A 20,282-nucleotide genomic window follows, 5' to 3' on the forward strand; every position below is an offset into this window, starting at 1 on the left:
AAATTATAGTGCAGAAACACGGCTTGTAGCTGAAGGTCTCATAGCGGCAAAGCTCTATAAAATGGTCGAAACTTGTGATCTTGCACGCGACTCCCGGAACTTCGCCGCCTTCGCAGGGCACAAGTGCAGGGTAAATCCCCCACATCTTAATTGAGTACCCCTGAACTTTCGCCTTCTTGACATCTAGGGGATCTGTGAGGGAAAGCACAGATTGAACGACATCGGGATCCATCAGGGTGCCGTAGAAAAAGAAGTGACAAGGAGAGAAAGTGGGTGGAGCTTCAGCCTCGCGTTCCCGGGCCTCCTGAGCCTTGTGGAAAGCCGCAAATTTGGCCGCCATTAATGACTGCTGTGGTGTTTGGCGGTAGTTGCCTTCTGATGCTGGTGGTTTTTGGGGTGGTGGCGGCGGCGGCGGAGGTGGTGGTGATGGCGGATGGACGCTAGTGTCGTGCGAGGATGCATCTGTATCTTCGGACTTCATGTTGTACTGCTGTGCAATGTTCTACCTTATGAGCTCTATTGCCATTCGGCCGTGTATCATGAGGCTTAGCATACCTTGGAGCGTGTCTATAAAATCAGTCTTGATGGTAAAGCCGTCGAAGTGTTGTGTATGATGGATGGAGGCAGCAAGGAAGAGGCAGGCAGCAGCAGAGCACGGTTATGCGCCTCGCTTACCGGGGGGTTCGTCACGCGAGACAACCTTTAGCGCCGTGCCAGACATTCTATATGGCATCAAAAACCTCATTTTCAACGAGCTTTATGTTTAGACATTTAGACATTAAGCATTCGTGCTAGCTTTACAGAAAATAAACATGGTATCGTGATACTCATTTCTCATAACAGTCTCTCGGCACTCGTATGTGCCGTCCCCATTCTTTCCTCCACGCTCAAAAACCCCGAGTCCACCCTCCTTGCATCCATCCTCCCGGGATCCGCCCTTTCTTGCTGTAGTACAGCCGGGCTCAACGGACTCATCTCCGCACCCAACCGCCCACCACCTATCCCCAGCTCCATCTCAATGATCGTACCAATACTGTCACTCCTCACGCTCCCATCCGCAGTAGGCACCATCGAGGCCTTCCTCACCCCCGAATCCCTGCTACCCCTCTTACTGCCTTCCCTCCACCTCCTCACAAATGCCCGCAAGCTCGGCAAGCACACAGCCAACAAGCTCGCCACAATCTCGACGAGCGCCCACACGTCAATCGTGTGCGTGATGTTCGCCTTCGGCACGTTCTGCACCAGCTCGAGCGTGATGAACCTCGCCAACGCCGACGTGATGCTCAACGCCGCCATGATCAGCACGACCGCCAGCCCGCTGAGCTCTGCCTTTCCCCAAGTCGTGCCAGAGCCAGCACCCAACGACAAGAAAGACGACGATGTCGACGTCGACGACGAGGGTGAAACCAACGCGCCCTTGCGGTAGCCGTTGGTGTCGCGTCGCAGCGACGCCAGCGCGAAGAGCGGGATGCATAGGATGGCGAGGTCGGTGGCGACGTTGGCGGCCGTCGAGACGGTGACGCTCTTGATGTCGTGGACGGCGCTGCACAGCTCGCCGTCGATGTTCCAGTTGCTCGACGTCGGCGTGCACCAGCGCGTCAGCAGCGCGACGTGCAGCGCAAAAGTGGCGGCCGTGAAGACGGCGGCGCAGATGAGCGTGACGCGCGCCCACCGGCCCTGCAGCCGCAGCAGGCTGGCGTAGAAGGCGAGCAGCGCGAACTTGGCCGACCAGAGGGAGATGTAGATGAAGAAGAGCGAGATCCACGAGACGTAGAGCAGGTTGGCGGCCAGGTGGCGCGGGACGCCGTAGTAGAGGTCCGAGGGCGGCGTGTGGATGAAGCGTTGGCGCAGGCTGTTTTTCCACGTGTTAATGCTGATGAGGACGATGCCGGAGAGCCAGGCAAGGACGATGAGGGCGTCGGAGAGGTTGCGGGTGAAGGGTTGAGGTTGTATTTGGTGTCGGCGGAGGTGGAAACGAAGGAGGATGGGGATGAGGGCAAGGGTCATGCAGATCCAATCGATGGCGATGAAGGCTGCTGGAGAGGTGTGAGCCTGGGCGTTACCCAGATAGATTGCAAATACGTACGTAGAGGGATATCAATGTCGTGGTAAGTCATGATGCAAGTACTCAATGGTGGCGTTTTGTTCTGACGTTCGAAAGTCCGGCATATGCTCGTAGTTAGAGGGCATCACAATAAAGCAGCCGCTAAAAGACGCTAAAACCAAGAGAAAATAAGAGAGAAGTAGTGTTCCATAAAGTGTGACTTTCGCGGGGGTGGGGCCACAACCGCAGTTATATTCCGATGCTAGCCAGCCACAAACAAAACGCAGGAGATGAGGGCAGTGCCCAGGCCTTGTAAGGCTGTGTACTTCGCATGGGGTCCGAAGTGTGAACTGCAAGTCAGCAACACCATTTCAGATATGGAACTTGCCTCTAGCTGTCCACGTCCCAATCGAGAAGCGGGGCTGGGAGCAACAGGATGGGGGCTGACGGCGTGCGCTGTCAGCCGGGGGCTAAAAATAGACAACCGCAATGTTTCGGCGTCTACGGATTGTCGAATGCAATTGGCAGCTGCAAGTCTAATCTGGAGCCGAATGTACATGTTCGCGTATCAGCCAATCCAGGTAGGCGGTAATCGCCGAACAAAAAGCCTGCACTATCGGCCCTCCACGGGTTTGACGATACGCCTGACAAATTTATTAAAGTTAGGTTCTTAAAAGTCATGGGTGCTTTAAAGTTGATGGATGGAAAAGAAATAGGAACCTATCGGATCAGAACAGGAACCTATCGGATCGAAACTGGCAAATGACTAAAGGGTGACGTTGCCTTTAAGCGTAGTTTATTGAATGACTCAGATTGAATGAACCGGAATTGAAGTCCATCCGCCGGCACTTTTCGTGGGGGATTAGCGGACCCAGTATCTGTGTCTTCCTTCAGCTGATGATCGGTTCGTTCAGATCTTATTTGGCGCTGATAATCAGTCATGGGATCTCGAGATGAGTGCAAAAGTGATAGGTATGTCTTGATGATGACTCGGATTCCAAAACATGCGGTGGACGATTGCACACATGGAGAGAGAATGATGCATATCGGTAGATGATGCAGAAAATGACGTGGAGGCTGAGCTTGGTCATCAGCCGCACAGCATGTGCAAATAAGCTTCGGTAGAGACATGAGGACTCAGATATATCGCAGCCAGCATTTGAAATCCGACTGCAAGGACGCGTGGGGTTATTAAGGTTGAAGATCCGGGCTCCAAAAATGACCGAACATCCGTAGCCGAATCTTCATTCCGGCTCTCTCTGCTCCCGAAGTAGCTCGATTGGATGACGGTAGCCCGGAGTTGCGAGGTGAACGCGTGGAGGTGCAGGTGACTAAGCGAACCACAGGGGGACGATGATGTCTGAGGCTGGCGAAAACAGCATGATGCGCTGGATAAGGATCATTGGTGCATTAGCAAAGACCTGTTTTGCCATTCAACGGCGTGATAGGCGGGGCGGGCTTTCAAGCGGAGAGACGGGGTGGTACTTGACACGGTCTTCGGAGAACGGGAAAGCGAGCTCCCGTGACACGATGACTGAACGCGAAAGCGATCGGAGCGCCCCCAGAGCCGATGCAGCGGGATTGCCAGAGCCAAGAAGGACACGCATTGCCTGTTGGGGGGCGGATGGGCGTGAACGGGTGGGTGGTGGAGACTAGCTCATCAGCGTGGTACGGCAGGGCGCCATCGCGCGGGGCCGAGGACAGTGCCAGGCAGATGGTCGGCTATCGAAAGCTGCACGTGCAGAGAGCTGGGGTAGCGGTCGACTCAGCGGCGAGCTGTCAGGTGTCAGGAGCGGCGCGGCGACGGCGCGATGCCGCAGGCTGATTGTTACTCCGTAGCGCTGCCAACGGCCACTAGCGGCTGCAACGTGAGGCTTCCTGTATCGTCGCCACTCTGCGAGATGAGAAAAAGGCCCGATCGAGCGTCGCGTGGGATCGCCCAGGGTTGTTTGCCGTGCAGATCATCATGATTCTGCTCAGAGACAGCTGACAGTCGTCGCACACGCAAGGAGTGGCGCGGCGCAATGCCTCGTCCTGCGGCTGGTCACGCCTAGTCAAGCCTCAAGAGGAGCAGACCCACACCGCGGCGATGCTCCTTTTGCACTTGCAGAATCCGGCGGCGTGGTAACGGTGCGCAAAGCTCGGCGCACTTCCGCACCTGCCTGACCAAACCCACCCGCGCTCGCCGAAAAGAAGAGGGGCGCCTTCCTCTTCTTTCATCACCTCCAATTCTGAGACTCTCCGCCAACAACCAACATGTCTTCCCCCCAGAACCCGCCCGCCGAGCAGCCGCCCGCTGCAGACCCCAGTCCCGACCTTGTTATCGAGGCCGACTCGCATAGCGAGACCGATTCGGCCCTGGGAGACGATGCGTATGTGCTGTTTCGTCTCGCCGTGATAACATCTGACCAATCCCTGCAGCGAGAGTTACACCACCTCTCTGAGGTCGAGTATCTTCAACTACACCTTCGAGAACGGCCGCCGCTACCACGCCTATGGCGAAAAGTATTTCCTGCCAAACGACGAGGCCGAGATGGACCGTCTGGACCTGTTCCACCACATCCTCACCCTGAGATGTGGTGGCGAGCTGCACCTGGCCCCCATCCCAAAGAATCCCCAGAGGATCCTCGACATTGGCACCGGCACTGGCATATGGGCCATTGAGATGGCCGACGAGTACCCTTCGGCCGAGGTTCTGGGCACTGATTTGTCGCCCATCCAGCCTGCCATGCTTCCGCCCAATTGCAAGTTCGAGATCGACGACTGTGAGCAGGACTGGCTCTACAGCAACAAGTTCGACTACGTCCACGCTCGCTATCTCGCCGGAACCATCAAAGACTGGCCCAGGCTCGTCCAGCAGGCATACCGCTTCCTCAAGCCTGGCGGCTGGATCGAACTCCAGGATTTCACCATGAAATTTTACACCACCAGCGGCGAGTTCAAACCCGGCTGTCCTCTGGACAAGTGGTGTGATGGCGTTATCGAGGGTGTCAAGGCTTGGGGCAGGGAACCCGAGCCCGGCCCTAAGCTTGAGGGCTGGGTCAAGGATGCTGGCTTCGAGAATGTCACCCACAGGCTGTTCCCCCTGCCTGTCGGCACTTGGCCCAAGGATAGGAAGATGAAGGAGATCGGCGCTCTTGATCTGGTGCAATTCAAGGAGGGTCTGGAGAGCATTGCTATGCGTGTCTTTACCGCTCAGGGCTGGAAGCCCGAAGAGGTCCAGGTCTTCCTCGCTGACGTCAGGAACGACTTGAACAACCCAAAGCTGCAGGCACAGCACAACTTGTGAGTCCATGCCCCTGACTAACTCTTTTGGACGCACTAACCATAGATCGTCTTCGAACAGCCACGTCGTTTACGCCCAGAAGCCACTCGATGCGTAAGAGGTGAACGAGCACAAGATTTCGTTGTAAATTGCAGCACCTCATGGTCATCACGAAATTAGCAAGCGACTGATCATTGGTTCAAATAGCGAATATACCCAATAAGACTCTTTCAGATTTGCGCGCAAGGTCATCAGCGGGACCCTGCCCTGAAGGATTATTGACACTAATGACTTAGTTCGAACCAACGCCTGGACTTTCCATAAAGCACGTTTAGCAATACCAAATGGATTCTTAGTGAGTCCATTGCACATGGTTTTGCGCTCATTCGTAAAGACATCTCCAAAACCATTTGGACGAACGCAGCATTTTAATAACAGCGCAATGTCATACTGAGCGCTCACGCTAGACTCCGGCCGTGAAACTAGATCTCGCCCATTGTTGATTTTGAAAATTCAGTATTGATTGGCTATGCGTGCAGCTGTTTGAGGACATACTTGATGGGGTTTTGCAGGGATGCTGAATAATACGAAGCCATCAACATCAGCCACCTGTTCTATACAGCGCAGATCGACTTCATCTTCAAGGATATTTTTTTCTCGCCTAGGGTGTGTGCATGTTTAGCGTGGTTGTAGCCGGCATTGGGGGGCAGGGAATTGCACATGGTTCGGTGCCAGCTCCTGAATGGTCGGTACTGTGGTGTGAATTCGGACCAACTTCCTTTGCACATGAAGACTCGGCAATGCCGGCCCAAGGCCAAGAATGGTTCTTGCGTCAATGCCGGTTGTCCGAAGCATGGAGCGGCATTGTCTTGGAAACCTGGCCATATCTATCTCACGCCACGGGTTCCTGGATTCCGCACCAATCATCTGCCGGGCACTCGGCAGTTGATACGAGTGTGGAGAACCCCGCACGTGTGCACCGATCTCGCAAGGACCCTGCGGCTGAAAACAACGTCAGACAAGGGCTGAACCTTCTTTTCTTCTACTTATGTCCTACCTAAAGTTTGTTGGTGTTCTTTTCTCCGGGCGTCTTTGCATTAGACGCTCGCTTATTTTTAGCTCTCTATATTGCTTTTGCAGCTATAATGTTTAGCGCTATTATGTTACCTACAATGCCTTTATTATGAACGCTCGGCCGCTTTAGCAAGTGCCGAACTTGGCATCCGAACCAAAGTATGGGCCCAGTCAACAGTTGCAGTGGAGCTAAATCCTAGCTACCTCCTTTCATCAATCCTTTGACGAATCTCCTGCCATTTAAGCTTCTATTTTACTATAACCTTTCCCTCCACACCTATTGGAAAAAGGCAGCATCCCAGCCCACAATGCCGTCCTTCTCACCAACCCCGGCTCCCCAGCCAACAATCCTCATCGCCGGCGCCGGGATCGGAGGACTAACGACAGCGCTGCACCTGCACGCGGCGGGCTACACGGACGTCCACATCTTCGAGGCGTCGTCGACGCTGTCGGCGCTGGGCGTGGGCATCAACGTGCAGCCGTCGGCGGCGCTGATCCTGCGCAACCTGGGCCTGCAGCCGGCGCTGGACAGCACGGCGATCCGCACGGCGGAGCTCAATTTCTACAACCGCCATGGTGACGCTATCTTGTCGGAGCCGCGTGGCGTCGACGCGGGCTACGCCGTGCCGCAGTACAGCATCCACCGCGGCGAGTTCCAGATGCTGCTGCTGGACGCCGTCAAGGAGCGCGTCGGCGCCGACCGCGTGCACCTGAACCACGCGCTGGCGAGCTTCACGCAGGATGAACACGCTGGGATGGTCACGGCGAACTTCGTCAGGCGTGCTCCCCGTAGCAGCGCTCCGCTCTCCTCCTCGTCCGCGCCGGTTGATGATGATGCCGCGGCTACTGCTACTCCAACGGAGCCCATCCCCGCCGAGATCCCCTCCATGAGCGGCGACCTCCTCATCGCCGCCGACGGCATCAACAGCACGGCCCGACGCCAGCTCTACCCGGACGAGGGCCCGCCGCACTTCTCCGGCCGCATGCTCTGGCGCGGCTGCCTCGAGCTGGACCAGCCCTACCTGACGGGGCGGTCAATGGTATGGGCCGGGCACGCGGACCAAAAATTCATCGCCTACCCCATCTCGTCCCGCACCGCCTCCCAGAGCGGCCGCTCCCTCGTCAACTGGATCGCCGAGCTGCGCGTCCGTCCCGCCTCCGACCCGGACACGACGCCGCCCGCGCAGACGAACTGGAACGCCGCGGTGCCGAAATCGCGTTTCGCTGGCCCTTTCGCGGGGTGGACGTGCGGCGGGCTCGACGTCGCGCAGCTGATCGACCGCGCCGAAAAGGTCTACGAGTTCCCCATGTGCGACCGCACGCCCGTCGCGCGCTGGAGCTTCGGCCGCGTCACGCTGCTCGGCGACGCGGCGCACGCCATGTACCCCATCGGCAGCAACGGCGCGACGCAGGCCATCATCGACGCCGAGACGCTGGTCCAGTGCCTCGTCGACGAGGCGAGCAAGAAGGCCGAGTACGGCGAGGATTATGATGGCATCGTCAAGGCGTTGATGGTTTACGAGCAGATGCGCTTGCCGCCGACGAGCAAGATTGTGTATGCGAATCGTGCGAATGGGCCGGACCATGTGCTGCAGTTGGCAGAGGAGCGCGCGCCGGGTGGGTTTAAGAATGTGTATGATGTTATTCCGAAGGAGGAGTTGGAGGGGATTGGGAGGAAGTACAAGGAGGTTGCGGGCTTTGAGATGGAGAATGTGAATAAGAAGGCGAAGTGCACCGAGGGGACGGCGGAGAGGCTGGGCTTGAAGAGTCCGAAGGGGTGGGTGGCTGAGAATGGTGTTTAGGAAAAAGCGGCGTCGTGAAGAGAAGAGGAAAGGAGAAGGGCAAGAGGGGGAAAACAGAGGCGGGGTTGGTTTAGGTCAAGCAAAATATCCAATTGGATTACGTGTTACGATTGATGGAGTAAGGGGCTGAAGTATTGGAAAAAGGGTTGTATCAAAAAAGATGTATCTTCGAAGATATCTAGATGAGGGGCATCGGTGGATGAAGCATCTGTAAATAGAGCTATTAGAGCATTGCTTCATCCAAAAATCAAAAAGGAGCGACTTTGGCACGTATGTTCTCATAAAAGTAGCGTGATTCAATAAGATACATGAAGACTACCAATGTCATTGTGAAAGAGAACCCAGAGATGCGTAACATTTAAGTATACACAATTATCAGGCCTCCCATAACGCTATTTTCTTTTCTTTTTTTTTTTTGCAATCACGCCTTCACAGCCTTCACTGCCGGTACCTCCTCATCCTTTGGCAAGATTGAGGGCTCCGGTCCAACGGGGGTGATGCTCTGATTTTTCACGGATCTGTCAGTAAACTGTTTCCTTTCCGTATTTCATTTTTCCATTGAAACTGATGAGGGAACTTACGAAAGGGTTGATCTGCTTGTGGCTCTTCGTGTAGTGGTACTTGATGTGCTCGAACTGCGTCGTCTCGCCGAATGCGGGAACGTCCCAATACAGCTTCCTCAGCCAGCGGTGGATGGCCGGGTAGCCAGAGCGGATGTCGCGGATGTTGCACTTGAAGTGCTGAACGTAGACGGGATCGAAGCGGACGATGGTCGTGTACAGGCGCACGTCGGCCTCGGTAACCTTGTCGCCGAAGTAGAAGGGGCCGGGGGACGAGGCGAGGTGGGCTTCGACGCGGTCCAGCGCGGCGAAGAGCACCTTGACGTTGCGCTCGTAAGCTTCCTGCGTCGTGGCGAAGCCCGACTTGTAGACGCCGTTGTTGATGTCGTTGTACGTCCACTCGTTGGTCTTGTCGATGTCGTTGCGCAGCGCCTCCGGGAACAGGTCCACCTGCTTGTACTCGTCCGGCAGCAGGTCATCGAACTCGTAGTAGAACATGCGGATGATCTCACTCGACTCGTTGCTGACGATCTTCTTGGCCTTCTTGTCGTACAGCGTGGGCACCGTGAAGCGCCCTTCGTAATCGGGGTTCTGGCTGAAGTAGATGTCACGAAGATGCGTGAAGTCCGGATGCAGCGGATCCGGCGTGGTGTTGGCGCCGGGAATATTCTCATCCGGAGTGGCGAAGCGCCATCCTGTGAGAGATATCAGCGTCAAGATTTACTGCTGTAATGTTTATGACTGGCACCTACCCTTCTCGAGCATTTCCCAATGCACGCTGGTGTAAGAAACAAAATCTTCAAGCCCCTTGAGCTTCCTCACAATGAGAGTTCTGTGGGCCCAAGGGCAGGCATATGAGACGTAAAGATGATATCTCCCCTTCTCTGGCGGAAATTCGGCGCCAGGCTTGTTGGAGATGAAGTTCCGGAAAACAGACGTCTGCCTCTTGAACTCTCCAGATTTATCCTTCGGATCCACCCAATTGAGAATGTTCTTCTTGTCGGTCTGTGAATGTACCTTCATCAGTTCAAGTTGCAATGGCTGGATGCGTGTTCTGCTTTCAGCAAAGGTGGGGCTGGTGTAATGACGTACCGACATGTTGGCGGTGAAAATGCTGGTGCTCTGCGGCCTTAGAGGAGCTTGAATATGTCTGCCAATCAGTCTCGTTCGCGTAAGAGCGGGATTCATGAAAGTTGGTGGGATTGGATGATGTTCGACTACGGGCGGTTTGAGGCAATGTTTATGTAGGTAGTAGCTGAGCTCGGGCTTTGTGATGCGCGCGGCTGCCCCGCTTTCGTCATCCATTTCAAAGCTTGGCGCCTGCTGACCAAACCTTACAAACCCCTGCCTTTCCATTGCTTGATCATCAGGGCGCACAGGAAGATACGACCCTCGTCGTGACTAAAAGATTACCGTGCTTCGCATTACAACTCAGCTCGTCAACGCGGGATTTCGCATGCACATTCGGCATAATGCTTCTATTTGTACACCGCAGCGCGTCCCATCCAGGGAATGTCATAACTCTATAACCCATATCGCCGATCCCCTACCAGTGGCCTGTGAATTCGAGAGCGATTATTCCTCCCACTCAGGGTTCTGTCACACAATTAGCAAATGAAAGCGTTGTACACTCTCACAGGACCAAACATACCTTTTTTAGGATGACCACACCCTCCAACGTGCTGTTCAGGCTGATGTACTGCTCGTCTTCCAGTTCTGCACGCTCTCCATATGCCAACAGCACCGGTGTGCTCTGCGTTTGCCATCCCGTAATCGTCTTCGGGCGACCTGCCTGTCCAACCACGTCGACTGCCTGACCAACACGCACGTTGACCGTCAGCGGCTTCAGCTCCTCATCGAGTGTGATCAGGAAGCGAGGCTGCATGGCAGTCACCATGAAGTAGAGCAGGTAGTGCGAGTCAGAAAGCACGAACTGCTTGGCGTCGATGAGCGAGACAAGGACGGTAAGGAGACCTGCCGCAGAGACACGCGACAGAACCTGGCGGTCAGTGTGGAAAGGATTGACCGAGAGAGTACCCTTGCCCATGTGCAGCAGACCTTGGGCGATCCGCACCATGAACAGCGCGTTGGGGTCGCGCGAGTAGTAGCTTGCTAATTGCCTGAGCAGTTGTGCAAGACGTGCGTTGTTGGTACCCGCGCCGACAAGACCCATGGCGAAGATGGCGTTAATCGCCACGTCGTTGTCGTTGTCGTGGCTGTACCTCGAAAGCGTATCGTACACCTTCATTTGAGGGTTGCTTGGGCTGATGAGACCCAAGGCAAGGGGAACAGCCTTCCTGATGTTCGTCTCGCCGTAGTGCATCAGGTGGCCGAAAGTGCGGAGGACCATGTCTTGGCCGACCTCCTCACCCATCGCAACCAAACTGATACCAATGACAGCGTATGCCTGTAGAAGCTCATCGCCCTTCTTCTCCTCGTTGTCCTCGTCAATCTGCTCGTTGCAAATATGGAGCAGCTGCTGGATCTTGAGCACGGCGCCGGTACCTGCCCAAGCACAGACTTCGGCAAGAACCGAGGTAGGCTTCGACATGGGGTGGTCGATCGCCTTCAGAGTCTCCAGAATGACGTCAACCTCCTCCTGTTGACCAAAGAAGAGCAACGCAAGACCGAGAGCCATGAACCGCGTCCACTTGTCCTTGAGCTGCTTCGTCCGGTCCTCGTCCAGGAAAGTCTGGATGATGGCCTCACTGACATCACTCTGGGCAGAACCAACAAAGATCATGCCCAGAGACAGGGCAGCCATGGCCGAGAGCTTCATATCCAGCGAGGTGTCGCTGACAATCGGCAAGAGAAGTTCGAGAAGTTCTTCCTTGTTAGATCCCGCATATGCCAGGCCAAGACCCATGATAGACGCAACACGAATCGGCACGCTCTTGCTCTCCAAGTTGTCCGAGTCGCCGAGAAGAGCCATGGCAGGGTCGGCGTCGCTCCGCACACCCGAGTTAACAATACCGCTGGCGAGCATAGCGCCTGCCTTGATTTGGTCCTCGTCCAGGTAGGTGTAGCGATCGATCTTATCCAAGCCTCCTTCGGTGTCCCACTGCATCAGCAGACCCAGAGATGCCGCCGTTGACAGCATGCCCTCATCCTTGGTCCTCCACACCCAGCTGTTCTTGTCCTCATCAACCAGCATCATCTTGTCGTTGCCGAATCCGGCGTTCACGAAAGCATTGACAAAAGCGCTGGCAAGGTTGTGTCTGGCCGAGTCGGTGTTAGTAAGGCCCGCTGTGCGACTGCTCTCGAGGTGCGTCTTGTAGATGTCGTCGGGGGTCTTCGGGTCCAGGATGTTGAGCTCCTTTGCAAGCACCTTGAAATGGTCCGCGAGCCTGGTGTTGTTCAGGCACTCGGCCAATTCGCCATCCTCCTCTTCCTCAGGCAAGTCAATAACTATTCTTTGGCGAGCAATGAGGAATGCCAGCTGCTTCTTGATGGACTTGTCCTCGGTGGCGTTGAAAGCATCCTGGATCAGCTCCTTGTCGTTCAGGCGGATCGCTATCACCATGGCCTGGGTGAATTGCTTGTGATCGCGGTAGATCTTGTATGCGGTGCGAAGGAAGCGGTCGTTATCAGGGTAGGTGAGGAGGGGAACCATGCTGTGAAGTGTTAGCGCCACAGGCTAGACCCAATATTTGCAGACAGCCCATACCTGACCATGTACAGCGCGACTCGCGAGAATGTGTTGTCATCGAGATACTGGTCGATTGACTCAATCATCTCGAGCTCACTGAGGATATCGACAGCGTCGGCTTCAGCGTTGTGCTTGAGGAAGAAGGGAACAAGGTTCAGGCCGAGATCAACCAGCTCGTCAGCGACCTTGTCGTCGTTCAGACGATCTTGGAACTCCTGTCCAATCTCCAAAGCCAGGTGGCGCATGTACTCGTGTCCCCACGAACCCAGGTCCTTTGATGGGGAAAGCAGGCGGTACTTGAGGGTGTCGCGGCGGTTCTCGTCCGAGTAGGTCATGCCAAGCACCGACATCATATCTGCTAACGATTGCTGCAGCTCACGTTAATACCCATCGCCAAAGGCTGCTGGCTACTGTGTCCGTACCTTGTCCTCGCCCTCTGGCCATGATTCATACGTCTTCTCGAGCGACTCGTAGTGCGGGCGGAGGAACTTGAGCGGCTTAGGGACCGCAGTCATCGACGAAGTCGAGGTCTTGATGAAGTTCTTGATTGCTTCTAGCGCAGGCTTGTACAGGCTGGTGTCGGGTTCCTATCGGGGAAGTGTCAGATTCAGCCCGCAGAGCTAGCAACCAAGGCAGACGCACCTGTATCCGCTCAACAAGCATGTCAAGTTCGTTCTTGAGCTGCTGATCCTCCTCGCTCAGCTCCTCTGTGGCCAAGTCAGTACATCCGACGCGTGAGGCGGCGGTACGGCGCGGCGGCAATACTGACCTGCGGGCAGGAGCTTCTCATCCTCTTTGATGGGGTTGCCATCCTTGTCCTTCTTGACCTCCTTGGGGGTCTCGTCCACAGCCTTGCCCTTGCCCTTGTCGGCTTGGGTGGCCTTCTTGTCGTCCTCGTTTGCCATCTCGGAACAGTATTAGTGAGCAGCGGACGGCGGAGGGGCGGCTTGGCGGCGCGCAGGAGAAGCGATGACCTGCGGAAATGAAGGACGGTGGATGGGCGGGAGTTGCGGCTAAGACGAAGGATGGGGGTTGGTTGGGGAGAGGGAGTTGGTGTTGCTGAGGTCTTGGAGCTGCTGCTGGAGGCGCGCTGGAAGCTCGTCGCACCGACCACTCAAGCCGTAGTTGAGCCGCCGGCCGGCCAACACTAAAAAGTGATGCAACACCGCCCGCCGCCCGCACTGTTTTTGCGCAGTTTCGCCCGCACCCAAGCCGCCGCTCCCCCAGAAATCCGGCGCCATGAAGCTCGATACCAAAGCTATCAGATACCTCACCCAGGATGACTGGCGTGTGCTCACCGCGGTAGGCACCTTCGCGCCTCGCCAAAGGCCCTTGCGACAGACGGCTGATGAGCGCGCAGGTTGAGATGGGTAGCAGGAACCATGAAGTCGTTCCTACGCCTTTGATCGGAAGCATCTCTGGGCAGCGCAATGGCGTGCATCGGTGTATCTCGAACCTGGCAAAGGTCGGCCTCATAGGCAAAGTAAAGAACGCGAAATACGACGGATACCGCCTGACTTACGGTGGACTCGACTATCTCGCCCTGAACACGCACTGCAAACAGAACAATGTTTTCAGCGTAGGAAACCAGATTGGCGTCGGAAAGGAGTCGGACATCATTGTCGTCGCCTCGCCCAGCGGAGTCCAGAGGGTTCTGAAAATCCATCGTCTCGGCCGCATTTCATTCCGCACCGTCAAGGCCAACCGCGATTACCTCCGCAACCGCTCCTCAGGATCCTGGATGTACATGTCGCGACTGGCAGCGTTGAAGGAGTTTGCGTTTATGAAGGCTTTGAAGGACAATGGCTTCGTCGTGCCAGAGCCAATCGCGCAGAACAGACACACGATCGTCATGAGCTTGGTGGATGCTTTTCCACTGAGGACCATAGCCAGCGTGCCCCAGCCGGAGAAGCTCTACGCCGAACTGCTGAACATGATCATTCGCCTGGCCAAGTATGGCCTTATCCATGGCGATTTCAATGAGTTCAACATCTTGATCATAGAGAAGGCCGAGCCGTCCGACTCAAATGACTCTGATTCACCGCCGAAGATCACGCTGAAGCCTGTGCTCATTGACTTCCCTCAAATGGTGTCCATCGATCATCCAAATGCGGAATACTACTTTGATAGGGACGTTAACTGTATTAAGCGATTCTTCGAACGTCGTTTCCATTTTGTCAGCGACGAGCCGGGGCCTTTCTTCAAAGATGCCATCAAGTCAGTTGGCGAAGCCGCCGGAGCCAGGAGGTTGGACGTTGAGGTTGAGGCTTCGGGATTCAGCAAGAAGATGGCGAAGGAATTGGAAGGTTACATGCGGGACGTTGGCGTTGACGGCCATGGTGATGAAGAGAACGACGGCGCAGAGGCGGAAGACGACGAGGACGAGGACGAGGATGAGGAAAACGAGTTGGCAGAGAACGAGGATGTTCCAACAGACTCTCGTGATGCCGAGGCAGACCGTGACCTCCACAACGGCATGACTGTCCTCCATATCAACGACGATACCCCGGAAGTCACACATGACGACATCGAGCTTCCCGCGAAGAAGGCGCCTTCGAAATCGCGATCCTCCGCAAAAGCGGCCTCGGGCTGGGCCATATGAGCCCTGGGACTCAACATTAAGCTTCTTTGATCCCTACGAGCCTCTTTAGCCGCCGCTTAAATCTGCAGGGTCCTAGGCGTCCGGACGAAGCGACGCCAAGCGCATACTTTCTTCTACAAGGCCCGATCTTGAAAAACAGGAAAGCGTTAGTCGCGCAAAAAGTCTGGGAAAGACTATCCCTAAAAGCTCTAGCAAAGTATGACGGTTCGGTTGCGCTACGTAGGACAGCATGGAAAGCGATCTGCGGCACCCGCGGACTCCGCGCCTGGGAACGTCAGTCGGACGCGAAGGTGGACGAACGCAGATTTTCGATCTGTCATTGCAGGTGTGGCTATGCGGTCAAATCCACGCCTTACGTGAGGAAGGTGCGATGATTGTCCAATGAGCGGACAGGGTAGATAGCTAGCTCGGTGATCGCCCGCATAAATAACAGCAACAGTGCGCACGATCTGATCGCCAATGCATGGTGTGACTGAGTCAAGGGTAAGCAGCTTTCCCAATGGCCAGCCTTTGGAGAAAGTAGTCGGAGAAAATTTCGCGCAGCACGAGACGCAGGAGAGGAGGGCGGCAGTGCATTGCAGCACCGCGAGGACATGCCAAAAGGGTCACAGCGGCCGGTCCCGGGTCCGTCGAGACTGCCGCCCAAGGTTGCTATCGGTGGAGCTTGACGCCGCACGCCGCCGCCCCCGCGGTCCAGTCACCACACGGGCGCCACTTACTTGACTCGGCACGATAACAAGATGCCCGCCGTCATATCGCCTCCGCGACGCTTCCCGGATCTTTTTCCTCCATGGTCTGACCAATTCCCGCCTATATATTGCTCTTGCGCGCCCATCCGCACCGTCCACTCCCAATTGCTGCTGCCATTGCCCTGCTAGAGCCACCATGGGCCCCCACGCAGCGCCCTCCTCCGCTGCGGACCAATCTATGCGCCTGCTCAGTACGTCATTCAGGTCGCACTTGAGCTCCTTCAGCGCCTCGTCTCCCATCGCCGAAGCTGCCATCGCGCGCGACATCGAAGACGAAGCCGAGCAAGCGGGCGCGCTGCAAGATGACGATGACGACGACTACGATTCAGCTGGCTGGGCAATCAAGCCCTCCGACCACTCGCTCGCCGAGGGATACCACCGCCCGAGCTACGTCGCTGCCGGACCGCGCGCCGCCGTCGTCCAGAACTCATCCGTTACCGAGCATGGATATCTAACCAAGCGCGAAGCCGAAGAGGCGCGGAACGACGAGCGCAGTCTTTTGCGCGACAATTCCCTTCTCCCCCCAAAGCACCCGCGCCGGCGCTCCAGCGGCGGCCAGTCCTCGTTCCAAGGCTTGAGCGCGCGCCTCTCCATTCCCCGGCTCCGTCGGAGCATTGATGAGGAGGCTGCGGTAGACGATGCCGTTGGCAACGGCATAGCCGATCTGTCAGAGCGCACTGCGCTGCTGGGCGCTTCAAGGGAAGCGGACCCCTCCAAGCCTTATGGTGGTTTGGATACGCCGGAAAATATCAGCAAGAGGTGGGAAGAGGCCGTGACAGCTGGAATCATCCAGACCACTTGGCAGCGTGAGGCAAAGGTGCTGGCGAAGTATTCTCCTTCGCTTATCTTGACTTTCTTGCTGCAATACTCCTTGACGGTTGCGAGTATCTTCACTGTTGGTCACATTGGAAAAATCGAATTGGGCGCTGTCAGCTTGGCCAGTATGACGGCTTCGATCACCGGCTACTCTGTTTATCAGGGCCTTGCCACTAGTCTGGACACGCTCTGCGCTCAGGCTTATGGCTCGGGCCACAAGACGCTGGTCGGACTGCAGCTGCAGCGCATGGTGTATTTCCTGTGGACCATCACCATTCCAATTTCGATCATATGGTTCTTTGGCACTCAGATTCTCGAGGCCATTGTGCCCGAGAAGGAGACCGCGAAATTGGCGGGACTCTACCTGAAAGTCCTCATTGCTGGAGCACCGGGTTACGCTGCTTTCGAAAGTGGCAAGAGGTTCGTTCAAGCGCAAGGTCTATTCTCAGCAACTTTTTACGTGCTGCTAATCTGCGCTCCATTGAACGCCTTCATGAACTGGTTGTTCGTTTGGGTAAGTAACTGATGTCGTGAATTTAACGTTGGAATGAGACTAACGCGGTTACAGAAATTTCAATGGGGTTTCGTCGGTGCTCCTATTGCTGTCTCGGTCACGGAGAACCTTATGCCGCTGTGCCTTTTCCTCTACGTGCGCTTCGTGGATGGCATGCAGTGCTGGGGTGGCTTTTCGAGGTTGGCCCTCAGGAATTGGGGCCCAATGATCAGACTCGCTCTTCCCGGGCTCGTCATGGTGCTGGCTGAATTTTTGGCCTTTGAAATCTTGACCCTGTCTGCATCCTGGATTTCGACCACGCATCTTGCCGCACAGAGTGTCCTCAGCACTCTCACTGCCATCACCTACCAGATCCCCTTCCCGGTGTCGATTGCCGCCAGCACGCGTATTGCAAATCTCATCGGCGCCACGCTCTCTGACGCGGCGAAGACGGCCGCTAAGGTCGCTTTCGTGGCAGAGGTCGGCATTGGTATCCTGAACGTCGTGCTCCTTTCCTCGCTCCGAAACTATATTCCGCAGCTGTTCACCAACGACGAAGACGTCATTGAAGTCGTGGCCTCTATCCTTCCTTTGTGCGCCGCGTTTCAGCTGTTCGATGCTCTGGCAGCTTGCTGCGGTGGTATTCTGCGCGGCATCGGTCGTCAGGAAGTCGGTGGCTACGTCAACCTCATTTCTTACTACCTTATCGGCCTGCCTATCAGTTTTGGCACCGGATTCGGCTTGGGATGGGGCTTGTACGGTCTGTGGGCGGTAAGTGACTGGATAATTGCTAGGATGAAAGATTACGGGCTGATGATGAACTCTAGGGTCCCGCTCTTGCGCTCGGCATTGTCGCTTTTGTTGAATGGGTATTCATTTACAAGACTAGCTGGGAAGCTGCGGTCGAAGATGCACAGAAGAGAAACGCCATGGGTTAGCGAGCTTCACGAAAAGTTTTTGTTCTTCTTTTTCCTTTAGCTGTTTGGATATCGATTCTCTGGTTTCCTATCGCGTATACCTTGCTCATTGTTTCTGGCGTTCTTTGAGATTCAGTTGCATTCCATCTTAGGTCAGAAGGTTGGCGTAAAGGTTGAAAGTCCCGGTAATATGAACTTACATTTCCGCATGTTTCCCCCATGTCTCCTCCCAGCATGAACTTCCCTTCATAGTTGCCCCAATTTGCATTTTCGCGTTCTTTGCTTATGATACCCGCCTCTGGCGCTCTTTCGTGCAATGACATCTCTGGGGCCCGAGACCGCATTCCACTTGTGTGGGCAGTGGGAGCCAATGCCCTAACGTATATCTACATACATATACATCCGGACAGTTGACATACCATCTGCACGGACCACTTTGCATTTCACGTCGGAAGATAGGGTTAAACCCACGCGTACTCGCTCCGTCTTCTCCTTAGTCTATGGTGATTGGAAAATTCCTTTAATCCTTTTACTATCCTCATACCGACATGGTCGAATTGTAGGGAGTGAAAGGTTTCGCCCGGGTGAGTCAAGTGCGGATCTCAAGTCGCCATCCAACTACTACTCTTAGCCGATGGCTAGCGCGAAGAATAGCAGGGCTTTAGAACATAGCGTAACTATACCCCAGCTCTGCCTAAGAAAAATTAACATATGTGGTTGAAGCTAGCGTCCGGACGAGAATGTAGAGTTGGACTAGAGGTAAGCTACGGGGACCCTCTGTGACTTCCCTACAGGTGCGGCCGCCGGCACCTAACGATGCAGGGTCTTTAGGATACCAGTGACCTCACCTCACTGCCACCCACCGTGACAAGTGATGCCTTCACGCCTGCTCGGCTACTAAGACACATGCCAGCGCTTCTTTTTCCGAACTCTCGAGGCCGCCCGCTCGTCTTCCACTCAACCACAAACTTCCGCCAGCCAAGCCACCCAGCACCAAGCAACACACAACGACGACGGCGACGTTGCAGCGCCATTCTTCAAGATGCCGACCGACCTCGATAATGCGAAGCTCATGTTCCTTTGTCTGAAATTCAGCACTGCTACCACCGTAAGTGCATGGACGCCCACCTCACTTCGACACCTTCTGACATTCTCTTCCGCAGTTTGACTACAAGAAGATCGGCGAAGAGTGCAAAATCTCAACTGGAGCCGCCAGTAAGCGTATGAGCCGTCTCAAGCAGGCCGTCAAAGAGGGCAAGGAGAATGGCCTCGACGTCCGCTACCTGTGGTCGTGCATCCAACACTCGGACATGAACAACGTACGTGCGCTTCACTTCCGTTTCGACTTCCAGCTATCTTTCTCGATGCACCTCGGTACTCAGCGTCCGTCTGCACATTCACGCGCCTCGCTTTCCAATCGTCCCTATTCGCGCAGCGAGAACGGAAGCTCACTGACTTTCCTTACTTAGGTCGACTTCAAGGCTGTGGGCGAAGAGCTCAGCCTCAACGCCGGCGCGGCATCCAAGCGCTGGTCGCGCCTGAAGATGGCTCTTGAGCGTGGTGAGACGGGCTCCACCGCTGCTGCCGCTCCTGGTGGCAAACAAGGCAACGGCTCCAACGGCAAGAAGAGCGCGACCAGCAACAGGAAGCGCCAGAACGCTGAGACTGCCGACAATGAAGAGGACGACACCGGCGCTTTCAAGAAAGCAAAGCGCAATCCCAGCACCCGCAAGGTCAAGACCGAAGAACACAACGACGACGACGGTAATGATGCCGCGGAGACGTACGAAAGCGACGACACTGCCGAGGGCATCGTCATCCCCGGACTCGACAAGAAGCCCACGACGATCGTCAAGAAGTCCGCTCCCGCTCTCTCTCAGATGGCAGCCACCACCGACGGTCCCGTCAAGACGTCGACCTTCCTTTACACTGCCGCTCCCGACAGCCCGCCCTCCCCCGCCTCGGCTCCTCCTCGCCGCCGCCGCGGTCGCAGGCCTCTGACGGACGACGAGGTCTACCGCAAGCTCAACGTCGACGAGGCCGAGGAGCACGCTCGGCGCAGCATGGGCGGCGCGACCTCGCACGCCTACCCCAAGAGCCACAACCTGCGCGACACTTTCGCGTCCATGCGTACCCCGGACGGCAAGCACGGCGGCGGCGCCACCACCGCCAACGCCTTCGACGACATCACCATCCCCGGCGAGAACGACGACGCGGACGGCAACAGCGTGACGCCGGGCCGCTGCTCCACGCCTGACAACAACAACAACAACAACAACAACAACAACAACAACAACAACAACAACAACAA

At 55.8% G+C, this 20,282-nt stretch overlaps 8 protein-coding genes across 8 annotated transcripts; 5 read left to right on the forward strand and 3 right to left on the reverse strand.

Moving 5' to 3' along the window:
- Window positions 1-834: 834 nt before the first annotated feature.
- LTHEOB_4770 (Archaeal flagellin n-terminal-like domain-containing protein) lies at window positions 835-2,117 on the reverse strand (the record flags this gene model as incomplete). Its single annotated transcript, XM_035513841.1, has 2 exons — window positions 835-2,036; window positions 2,087-2,117. The coding sequence occupies 2 exons, from the start codon at window positions 2,115-2,117 to the stop codon at window positions 835-837; spliced, it is 1,233 nt and encodes a 410-aa protein (XP_035374819.1).
- Window positions 2,118-4,300: 2,183 nt separating this feature from the next.
- Window positions 4,301-5,427, forward strand: LTHEOB_4771 (Methyltransferase type 11; the record flags this gene model as incomplete). The annotated part of the gene is made up of 3 exons (XM_035513842.1): window positions 4,301-4,416; window positions 4,466-5,329; window positions 5,391-5,427. The coding sequence occupies 3 exons, from the start codon at window positions 4,301-4,303 to the stop codon at window positions 5,425-5,427; spliced, it is 1,017 nt and encodes a 338-aa protein (XP_035374820.1).
- Window positions 5,428-6,691: 1,264 nt separating this feature from the next.
- LTHEOB_4772 (Monooxygenase FAD-binding protein) lies at window positions 6,692-8,185 on the forward strand (the record flags this gene model as incomplete). The annotated part of the gene is made up of 1 exon (XM_035513843.1): window positions 6,692-8,185. The coding sequence occupies one exon, from the start codon at window positions 6,692-6,694 to the stop codon at window positions 8,183-8,185; it is 1,494 nt and encodes a 497-aa protein (XP_035374821.1).
- A 421-nt stretch (window positions 8,186-8,606) lies between these two features.
- Window positions 8,607-9,843, reverse strand: LTHEOB_4773 (Cell wall biogenesis protein glutathione transferase; the record flags this gene model as incomplete). Its single annotated transcript, XM_035513844.1, has 4 exons — window positions 8,607-8,687; window positions 8,767-9,440; window positions 9,498-9,750; window positions 9,838-9,843. The coding sequence occupies 4 exons, from the start codon at window positions 9,841-9,843 to the stop codon at window positions 8,607-8,609; spliced, it is 1,014 nt and encodes a 337-aa protein (XP_035374822.1).
- A 477-nt stretch (window positions 9,844-10,320) lies between these two features.
- On the reverse strand, window positions 10,321-13,299 carry LTHEOB_4774 (26s proteasome non-ATPAse regulatory subunit; the record flags this gene model as incomplete). The annotated part of the gene is made up of 6 exons (XM_035513845.1): window positions 10,321-10,341; window positions 10,397-12,359; window positions 12,413-12,762; window positions 12,817-12,981; window positions 13,037-13,101; window positions 13,164-13,299. 6 exons carry the CDS (start codon window positions 13,297-13,299, stop codon window positions 10,321-10,323), a joined length of 2,700 nt encoding a protein of 899 aa, XP_035374823.1.
- Window positions 13,300-13,633: 334 nt separating this feature from the next.
- LTHEOB_4775 (Serine threonine protein kinase) lies at window positions 13,634-14,996 on the forward strand (the record flags this gene model as incomplete). Its single annotated transcript, XM_035513846.1, has 2 exons — window positions 13,634-13,696; window positions 13,755-14,996. 2 exons carry the CDS (start codon window positions 13,634-13,636, stop codon window positions 14,994-14,996), a joined length of 1,305 nt encoding a protein of 434 aa, XP_035374824.1.
- Window positions 14,997-15,881: 885 nt separating this feature from the next.
- On the forward strand, window positions 15,882-17,992 carry LTHEOB_4776 (Multi antimicrobial extrusion protein; the record flags this gene model as incomplete). Its single annotated transcript, XM_035513847.1, has 3 exons — window positions 15,882-17,075; window positions 17,130-17,825; window positions 17,882-17,992. The coding sequence occupies 3 exons, from the start codon at window positions 15,882-15,884 to the stop codon at window positions 17,990-17,992; spliced, it is 2,001 nt and encodes a 666-aa protein (XP_035374825.1).
- A 1,021-nt stretch (window positions 17,993-19,013) lies between these two features.
- LTHEOB_4777 (Mate efflux family protein subfamily) lies at window positions 19,014-20,282 on the forward strand (the record flags this gene model as incomplete). The annotated part of the gene is made up of 3 exons (XM_035513848.1): window positions 19,014-19,079; window positions 19,135-19,290; window positions 19,441-20,282. Coding segments are annotated over 3 exons (1,064 nt in total), but the record flags the coding sequence as incomplete, so codon positions are not given.

The sequence above is a fragment of the Lasiodiplodia theobromae genome (assembly GCF_012971845.1).
Source record: "Lasiodiplodia theobromae strain AM2As chromosome Unknown scaffold_12, whole genome shotgun sequence".
In the NCBI taxonomy this organism is placed as follows: domain Eukaryota; kingdom Fungi; phylum Ascomycota; class Dothideomycetes; order Botryosphaeriales; family Botryosphaeriaceae; genus Lasiodiplodia; species Lasiodiplodia theobromae.